The 10000-nt window shown below is 40.5% G+C and overlaps 2 protein-coding genes across 2 annotated transcripts in view; both read right to left on the minus strand.

Annotated features, from left to right (window-relative positions):
* Window positions 1–383, minus strand: part of LOC104780033 (NADPH:quinone oxidoreductase-like) — a 1875-nt gene extending 1492 nt beyond the window's left edge. Inside the window, 2 exon segments of the mRNA XM_010504493.2 lie at window positions 111–155; window positions 158–383. Coding sequence (XP_010502795.1) covers window positions 111–155; window positions 158–197 — 85 coding nt within the window. The 5' untranslated portion in view covers window positions 198–383.
* Window positions 7805–9558, minus strand: LOC104780034 (NADPH:quinone oxidoreductase-like). The gene is made up of 3 exons (XM_010504495.2): window positions 9336–9558; window positions 9058–9249; window positions 7805–8303 (listed from the first exon to the last, which is right to left on the minus strand). Exons 1-3 carry the CDS (start codon window positions 9430–9432, stop codon window positions 8005–8007), a joined length of 588 nt encoding a protein of 195 aa, XP_010502797.1. The 5' UTR covers window positions 9433–9558; the 3' UTR covers window positions 7805–8004.

Raw genomic sequence — 10000 nt, forward strand, 5'->3', positions numbered from 1 at the left:
GCAAGAAACACACAAAAAAAAAAAAAAAAAGAAGAGTTAGCAATAGCAAACGAAATCAAGTGTTGTCATATTCAAAAATTGCAAAGGTTACGGAAAACATAAGAATATACCGGCGCGGAGGAGACCAGTGTTGAAAGAGGTTTTACGGAGAGAGCAGCGACTCTGATTAGTGGCTTTATCGCCGTAACTGCTTCCATTTTTTTTTTCTCCGATTAAAGAGTTTGAGAAAGTGTTTGACCGATGAACAAGCATGTGAGAGAGGGTTAGGTGAAGGACGAGATCCCTCTAATTTTGGTTTTGGACCTTTAAAACTTTATTATATTCTCAAATGACATCATCCCAAGCATTATTATTGCGGGGGACTCTCACTTTGGACACTTTTTTTTTTTACAAGAAAGTACTAATTTCTGGAATTATGAAAATTCGACCAAACAGAAGAGTTTGAATGCGTTTTTTTAATGATTTAGTTTCACACTATTGAAAATAAAAAATGTCATACTTTGCTCGAGATTTTTCTCAAACGTTAATTACTTTTTCTTTGTTATAATTTCTTCTCTGTGTTACTTTTTAATGATTTAATGATTCAAACTATTGTTTATAATTTTTGTTAATTTATTTTTGTGTACAAATATAATTTCAAGGACCAAAATCGTATAAATTACATATGACCAGAAAAGAAATATTCAAAACCAAATATAATTTCAAAGACCAAATATCCATAAATTACATATCGACCAAATATAATTTCAAAGACCAAATACGTATAAATTACATATCGAACCAGAGAAGAAATCTTCAAAACAAAAACAAAGCTAATTATGGAAGAAGGTAAGAAACACTCAAAATTTTTTTTTTTTTGATTGAGTTTTAAATTTAATCAAACCAAAAAATAACGTTCAACCTTTACAATATTTGCAACTTCAAAGCTGAGAACAGTTTTAAATTAAACAAAGAAGAAACAGAGTGTTTAGTAGCGTGTAGCTTAACCAAACACCGAAAACATCATCTGGTCGGGAATCCCCTACGGTGAGAGTTGACAGTCGGTTGCGGATGACACGGTCGAGCAGCTTAACGAGTTGAGCATGAGACTTCGGAGCCTCCCCATGACGGCGACCGTTGCGTTCACCCCAAATGAAGTGAATGGTGGCCTGAAAAACGTATCTGAGAATGAAACGATTAGTTGGAGGAAGAGCATGACCAGAGAGAAGCGATAGAATATCATCAAAGTTCAACGTATAGGGACCTGCAAGATTGACCCACACATTGGAAGAGTATGAACAAGTGAAGAACAGATGATCCCGCGTCTCCCACGGATCAGAACAGAGAACACAACGTGTTGAGACCATCCCCGTCCAGCCAGACATGCGATTACACGTGGTTAGACGATTGAGAGCAGCCAGCCAAGTGAGGAAAGCATACTTTAGGGTGGAGTTGGAGAACCATACCGCCTTGGACCAATATTGTGGAGGCCCCGGATAACGAATTTGAGTCCATGTCTCTTTGGTGAGGAACTTAGGACGAAACTTATCTCCCAGGCCTCGCCAAAGAGCAACATCTGCTCCATCGCTATGCTGCGGAATGCGAACTTTATCCAGTTCGTCCTCAATCTAATTCAAGATAAGCAAACGGTGTTGACGCCGCCTATGACCAAGAGCCTCGGCAACCGTAGCAGTACGACGTATACCAAGACTAATAAACCCAGAGTCCCCTGAAACAACATGTAAAGGACCTAGGGGGCACCAATGATCGAACCAGAAAGCGGAAGTGGTACCACTCTGCACTTCCTTACGAAAGAAGTCTCTCGCTGGCAGCCGATATTTAAGCAGTTTCCGCCACATCCAAGAACCGGAGATCATATTCCCCTTGACAGACCAGAAAGACTCATCCCGCAAAAGCTCCCGTTTGACCCAATCCACCCAAAGAGAGCTAGCAGAGACAATACGCCAAATGAGTTTGTAGCAATTGACCTTATTAGCTTCCAAAATCGATTTGAGCCCCAGACCTCCTTCGGCTTTAGGCCTACACACATCACGCCAAGCAACTTTGGCCTTGTTGGTATTCAAATCAGGACCAGACCAGAGAAACGCTGAGCAAATCCGTTCAATCTCTGTAATACACCCACTAGGCAAACGAAAAGCTGATATCCAATAATTTGTCAAGCTGGAGATGACTGAGCTAAGCAGCTGCAAGCGGCCTGCATACGAAAGGAACCGATTTTTCCAAGCTTGTATACGGGAACGTACTTTTTCAAGCAGAGGGAGGCAACCATCCAGAGACATTTGCTTGGTTAAGAGAGGTAATCCCAAATACCGAACAGGTAAAGTACCTACTGCAAAAGGGAACCGCTGAAGAATCTCTTCCCGAACTGAACCTGTAACACCCGCCAAAAAAAGAGTGGATTTCTCCAAGCTAATCTGCAAACCTGAGAGGTCTGCAAACTCAGTAAAAAGACTCAAAATTCGGTCCAGCGAGCTAGCCTTACCATCAGAAAACACCATGATGTCATCAGCAAAACATAGATGAGTAAGTTGCAAGTTTTTACACTTTGGGTGAAAGCCAAATTCTCTGTTCACAGCCGACCTATCCAGCATCTTTGACAAAACGTTCATAAACATGACAAAGAGGTAGGGTGATAGAGAACAACCTTAACGCAGCCCTCGCTTACTTGTGAAGAAACCTGTCAATTCCCCATTCACTTGGACAGAGAAGGAAGCAGTAGAGATGCAGAGATGAATCCAGTGAATAAACTGAGGAGGGAAGTTCAAAGCAGTGAAGATGTTGAGGATAAAAGACCATTGAACCGAATCGAACGCCTTGGAAATGTCAAGCTTCATAGCACATCGAGCAGAGATGCCAGCCTTATGATAGTCCTTCACAAGCTCATTCGCAAGGAGTAAATTTTCCATCAATAAGCGATCCTTGATGAACGCAGACTGATTTGGAGCAATGAACTGAGGCAAGAGTTGTTTGATTCGATTTGCAAGAATCTTTGAAATGGCTTTATATAACACATTGCAGCATGAGATCGGTCGGTAATCTTTCATAGCCCGAGCGTCAACTTTTTTGGGGATCAAAGCAAGGATGGTCGTGTTTAGGCCCTTGGGGAGAAAACCATAAACAAAAAAGGATTGAACAGCAAGGATAAGCTCTTTACCGACAATGTCCCATGCTGCCTTAAAGAACTCAGACGTGTAACCATCCGGACCAGGCGATTTGTCTGCAGGCATTGAAAAGATAACATGCTTAATTTCTTCCTCAGTGACAGCAGCAGTAAGCTTAGTCTGGTCATGGGGATGCTCCAGTAAAACCCGATGGTTCCAAAGTAAGAAGATCCGAGAAAAAACGAACCGCTTCCGCTTTGATGTCATCAGGTTCTGTAAGCATTTGACCATCAGGGGTTAGAACCTCATGAATGGAGTTGAGCGCCTGTCTCTCCTGGACATTGTTATGGAAAAATTTGTTGTTCCTGTCACCAACTTTAAGCCAGTGCAACTTAGACTTCTGTTTCAAGAAGCGCTCTTCCAATCCAGCCACTCGTTCCCATCGTACATAGGCCTGTGATTCCTCCTGAACTGCTAAGGAGCTCATATTGGCAAACATGTTATTCTGAGACACACAGAGAGCCTCATAGGCATCCCGGGCGCGGCGTGAAATGTCTGATAAGCTATTGCAGCCTAACTCTCTAAGCACAGGATTTAAGAGTTTTAACTTCTTTGTAAACCGGAAAAGAGTGGAGGTGGACTGAAAAGAGGAGAAGTGCCCCTCCAAAACCTTTCAGCACACGGATTGAAATCAGACTGAGATGCAATGACATTTGTAAATTTGAACGGACCTCTAGGCCGAGAGAAACCCGAGGTAAAAGAGAGCACACCACGTAGGTGATCAGAAACACCAACTGGTTCCATTACACCATAGGACTGCAGAAAACACTGAAGCCAAGCAGTGTTGTGCAAAACCCGGTCTAATTTCTTACATATCAAGCTTGCATCTTGTTTGTTACTCCAAGTAAAAAACGGCCCGTGAGTACGTAATTCCGCTAAGGAGCAATAACGCACTATGTCTTGGAAATCTTGCATACCCGGAGTAACCTGAGGAGATGCCTTAAACCGTGAATGTTCTTCAGGATCCAAGATTTCATTATAATCACCAAATAGGACCCATGGCTTACCACGAAACAAGGAGGAGTCATGTTGAAGCTTAAGGTCTCGCCATAATTACTCCAGTTACCAAAAACTTTTTTAACAACAGTAGGGACCCTACTTTCCCTCACCTTTGTTTCTAGTAGACAACCAAATTCCATACTTGACTTAGAACGTAACCAATCACGAACCACCATCTGCTTACTATGCTTATTAAACCTCCGGATATTCCAAAAGAAACCGACATTAACGTTGTTTTTTTAGATACGTTTTTTTGAGCCTCTGCTGAGTAGAGCCCTGCCCTTTGTCTCCTTTTGATGAATCAACCAAGAACCGATGAGCACTCTTCGAATTCTTGGGAAGAACAGTCCGCAGGGAGACCTTGTCAGCTTTACTCTTCTGAGATGCAGGCCTCTCCTTCATGGAGCAGTCCGCAGTAGGAGCAATAGGGACAGTTTCCTCCATGGTATCCTCGACACTATCCTTTAGGATATCAAACCTTGAGGGGGAAATGAGAGTCCCAGGGACAGAACCCACCACCCTGGCAGAATGTTTGCCAGATTTCTTCCCACTACCCGCAACATGGGTGACCTTAGACCATTCCTCCTTAGAGGAGGGAGGAACAAATTCACCATCCTCTGTTTCCTGACCAGTAGAGGTCTCGCTTCCAACAGCAGCAGACACTTCTGTAGTCCCGCCTTTCTGCTCTTTTTGAGAATCAACAACTATTTCAGCTGAACTCCCAACTTCTAAATGCACACCTTCACTCACGTTCGCTACAACACCAGAAGACCCTTGAGTCGTTACAGTGACATCCTCCGAGACAACAGAAGGTGGAGCAGAGACCTCATGTTACTTAGTAGACAGATTTCCTGCCGCAATAAGACAACCATCTGTAGAGTGTCCCCATCTCCGACAAGAACCACAACGTGGAGGAAGCCACAGATACTCGAAATGAACACATGTCTCCAGTCCTTTGATTTGGAAATAGTAGTCCTTCGGCAACTCCTTTGTGAGATCTACCTCCACAAAGACTTTTGCCTCATCAAAACAAGTGACTAATTCTGTCTCCTGATGAAGTTTCTTTGGTTCACCAACTGGACTGGCAAGGAAGCTCAGTCCCTTCCAAGAGAACATAGACGAGGGAACATTCTTTAGAATGATCCACATTGGCATTGTTTTGATTTCCGGTTGAGCATCCTCCACTACCGGAGTCCACTTTGAAACAATCATAGGCAAGTCACAGATATTCCACATACCCCTACGCAAGACATGAGATTTGATTGACGCGTTACGAATCCAAAACTTAACCATCGTGTCATTGATACTGAAGACATCTATTCACAGAACGATCACCCAGATTCCATATTTTGTTTACTATAAAGTGAATCCTTCCCACATGAGGATCAGAACTTGGGAAGCGACCTACAAGGAAATCCTCCCACAAAGGGACTGAACCCTGCAGCACTTCATCAGGGACATCCACCACAGCTTTCCCATCCACCATTGTAACTTCTACATCAAACCTAGAGAGAGCCGATTTTCCAACCACATTTGCATACGTCGATTTGCTTGGCACCACTGTGGAGACCACCCCCTCGGGACTCCCTACCGTAACAGAGACACCCTCAACCACCGTGGTCATCGCTAGCCGGCGGCGAACCGCTACCCTTCAAGAAGAAACGAAACCCTAATCGCCTTTGGAATCGCCCTCGCTCTGCTGACGTGGCAATCAATTATTTATTAATTTAGACTCATAAACTCAAACACTCAAAATTTACCACAAAACTAAAATTTCATTGGACATTTTTCTGAAATTAATATTCAAAACATGGATTTTGGATCTATAATATTAAAAAAGTTAGAATTTCTAAGAAAATACGATTTTCCTTTCTTATTAACTTTTTTTTTGGCAAACAAGAAACTTATCATTCAAACTTAAACCCCAAGAAGAGGTGAGTTCTTACAACATGATTCAAGATAAATATAGAAAGTTAAAGATATGGGCTCCATGAGCTTAACAAAGGGATTTTCAAACTGAACAAGTTTTTACAATATTTGAGAAGTTTATTGGGACCAAGGTGGATTCGTACTCGAAGACAGGCTTCACGAAGTCCTTGACCAGCTGGTGGTCAAAAGTGGTTCTAGCGGATGACGCGTCTGAGCTTGTAAAAAGATGTTCCACAGGGGAAACGTTTATGGGGTTTTTGGCCAGCATGGGAGTGTTCCAAAGCATGGGAGCAAAATTATCTAAGCTTTTAGGACCAAACCACATGAATTTAGATGAAACTATAACCGGGGAACGTCGGGAAAGGGATTCAAAACGTAACAAAGCAGGTGGATCATCCCTCACATGGCAATGGAGGTAAATGAATTCCACACAAAGCTTGTAATCGGTTTGAACCTGGAAAAATTCATTAAAACCAAGCTTTCAATCTAGTGGCGGTAGGGGATAAAAGGGGTTAAAGGGTGTAAGAGAGGGGATCAAGCGATCTGCCGGATCAGAGTCATAAATGTGTTTACCCAAGGCAAGCATCCAGATAGAGCTAATAGGCTGAACTCGACTAACAAGACTATCAAGCAGATCTAAAGCCACAAATGTTCTGTTACCGAGGCAAACTCGACTTGACCAAACTGATACAGACAGTACTAAGGAAGATGGACTTGACTCGAGGTTCTCAGTAACAGATCTAGGTAGAGAAGTTCTAGGACTAGTCATACAATGTCGAAAGCGGATCAGCGAATTCATACACTCATAAGGCAAGGCCAAGCAAAGATCGGCAGGGATTCAGGGTAAATAAGCGAGTGTATCCAAAGAAAAGATGGCCTAACTGTCAGGTATTTGGGTAAAAAGTGAAAATCAAACCTGGGCCATAACAGAATCAATGATGTGCTAGTGAACGCCGAGGAAGTAGGTTTCACTGTCAAAGTCCTCATCGACTCTAGTGTCAAAATAGAGCTCTCGTCCAGCTGCATCCAAGCAAAGCACTTGGTGAGGGGAAAAACTTCCCAGGAGCGGAGAGTTGTTGAGGTTGACAGTGATAAGAGGCGGTAAGACCGGCGGGGACCAAGGCAATTGGGGCGTTTAGGGGTCTCGGAGAAAACATCTCACTGTTGGGACCACACAGGAGCCAGCTTATCGAGAAGGTTCACCGGATGCGGAGGTAGGAGAAAGGGAGAAAGAAGCTGAAGCATTGTCAGAGTTGAGATCCAAAACCTCGAAGGGACTCCGAGAGAAACAAAGAAACAAGAATCAAAAAAACCAAAGACGCAACAAAAGAGTGTAGGGATTGAGAGATCCCGACGCCGGCGAGTCGGAGCTCTACAGGCGTCGAGGGAAAAGATGTTAACGGCGCCTCGGTAATAATGTCTAGGAGAAAAGATATTAGGACGAACTCGTTTTTGTGCTTTTTTAAATTGATGATGTTCTAGACTTCTTACTTCCTTTCTTATTAACAAATTATTATATCTATAATATCGTATAGCTTACTTAAATTGTGGATGGGTAATTTTAATAAATTACATCGGTAATGTATGCTTTTAAATTCAAGTGTTACATAATCTCAAATAATATATAGAAGATGTATTTACAATAAAAATATATAAATCATGAGAATCTAATCTTATAGAATATCAATTTTACAAGTTAATTTAATTACATTTAGTTACAATAACCACACACTATCTAGTTGATTTTGTTGAATAAACTCATAAACATACATATGTATCATGTACAATTATTGATGAGAAATGGAAAGGGTTATACGGTAATTGAAGCACACTAATTATTATCACAACAATTGGGATAATTTTCATCACATGAACAAACTCACAAATGATCAAATATTTGACCCACTCAACGTAGTTACCTTTGTAGTCGAAGTGTAAATGCTTGTAAGGAGACAAGGACTTGTTTCAACTTCTCCTTAGCCGCTTCATCGACCAGGTTTCCTTCTGCGTCGAATTTCTGAGGTGGCTGAAACGCATTAAGAGTAAACTCGGGTTTGTTGATGAAATGAAGATCAAGAAAAACTCCGATTTGTCGTAGATGATATTGGGCTCTTCCTCCACCGGAACTTCCACCGGTGCTTAGAATGGCTGCGGGTTTGTCAGCCCAAACATTAGGTGCTCTTGAAGCCCAGTCAAGGGCATTCTTAAGTGGAGCTGGTATAGTAACAAGTAAGGTAAACCAACAAAAAAAAAAAGAAGGTTGATTAGCATATGTTTTTGAATCATATGTTTCCAACATTGCTGACAACTGATATAAGTCCTGTCACATTCCTCAACATTAAGCAAAATTCTAAGGTTTACAGAAACAGAACTTATATCAAATCTATATATCACAACTTCCCACAAAACCTAAATTCACAAGTCAACAAGAATATGCAAGAGTTATGTCACATTACTGAACATTAGGAAACAGCAGACAAGGTTCACAGAAAATGGAATTTTTACGTAAGAAATGTTACAACTTGCCACAAAATCAAAACGTTAAAAGTGTAAATCCCAAGCAACAGAAATGATGAGAGTAGTTCAATTTGAGCCAACGATGGTATGATACCATCAGTTATACAAGCAGAAATCGCATCATATCGAAAAATATATAGGGATTATCATAAAAACAAATCGTCATAAACTCCACAAAAGCAATATTTCACAAGCCAACAACAGTCAAAGAGTGTAAAAAACCAAGAAACAGAACTGGCAAGAGTCTTTTGAGTGGAGCATTCGTTGCATATGACTAAGATATCTTATCAAATCCAAAGTGATACTACTTGATAAACCAAATTTCTAATCCTTCAGACATCTCATAACGAAAGAAGACAAAGACAATATCTTCTCGTAGCAAAATCAAGAAACCTCTTAAAGACCAAACCACTAAAGAACGTTGCATTAAAAATAACCTTTCCTGAAATACCTGAAACAGAGAAATTGTATTCAGGAGAAGCAAACAAGATACTATCAGCGTCAAGAATCTTAAGCCGGAAAGCTTCAACAACCGGAGGATAAGTACCGTTGATTTCAAGATCGGTGTTAATCAACGGTAATGGAGATATGTCTATATACTCAATCTCCATTCCCGGAACTGATTCTTTCGTCAAATCAATCGCTGCAAGAAATCCAAAGAAGAGTTAGCAATAAGTAACAAACGGAACCACAAAAATTTGCAAAAGTTAGGAAAAAAAGGGAATGTACCGGCGCGGAGGAGACCAGTGTGGAAAGAGGTTTTACGGAGAGAACCGGAGAGAGCAGCGACTCTGATTATTGGCTTAATCGATGTTGCTGCCTCCATTTTCCCTGATTGGAGAGTTTGAAAAGTTGACCGATGAAGAATAAGGATAAGAGAAACTAGGGTGGAGGAAGGCACACACACAAAAAAAAAAAAGTGTAACTGGCTAAATGTCTAAATGAGTAATGACATTGCAAACATTAAAAAACAAAACTTTTTGTTCTGAAAAACTTTTGCACAAAAACACTATTTAAGATTGAAATGTAGAAATAAAAAAAATCTAAAATAACATTTTGGAAACGCATAATTCCAACTTTTTATATTCGATTTTATTAAAAAATTAATTTTTATAATTAATAATATTTACTTGTATTACACAATCTAAAATATTTTTAAATAGATTCCGACTATGACTTAGTGGAAGCCTAATCTTTTCGTTTCTATTTTACTCAATCATATACTCCCCTCACTTTCATTCTATAAATAATCATTTTCCAATTCTCCATCTCCATATCTCAAATTTTTCTCAGTTTTAAGAATGTAATTTATACTAGTAGTATTTTTGAAGTACAATTTAAAGAGTAACCTTTGTTTTGTAAATAATTATTTGAAATGTCTTTGATTTAAAGTT

The sequence above is a fragment of the Camelina sativa genome, chromosome 4 (assembly GCF_000633955.1).
Source record: "Camelina sativa cultivar DH55 chromosome 4, Cs, whole genome shotgun sequence".
Classification (NCBI taxonomy): Eukaryota; Viridiplantae; Streptophyta; class Magnoliopsida; order Brassicales; family Brassicaceae; genus Camelina; species Camelina sativa.

Bases quoted from the DNA above. Each gene is read 5' to 3' on its own strand.
- LOC104780034 (XM_010504495.2), bottom strand. From the start codon at position 9,432: ATGGAGGCAGCAACATCGATTAAGCCAATAATCAGAGTCGCTGCTCTC. The intron at 9,250-9,335 runs GTACATTCCCTT...GATTTCTTGCAG, and splicing joins CACTGGTCTCCTCCGCGCCG to CGATTGATTTGACGAAAGAA. The intron at 8,304-9,057 runs GTATTTCAGGAA...TTACTATACCAG, and splicing joins ATACAATTTCTCTGTTTCAG to CTCCACTTAAGAATGCCCTT.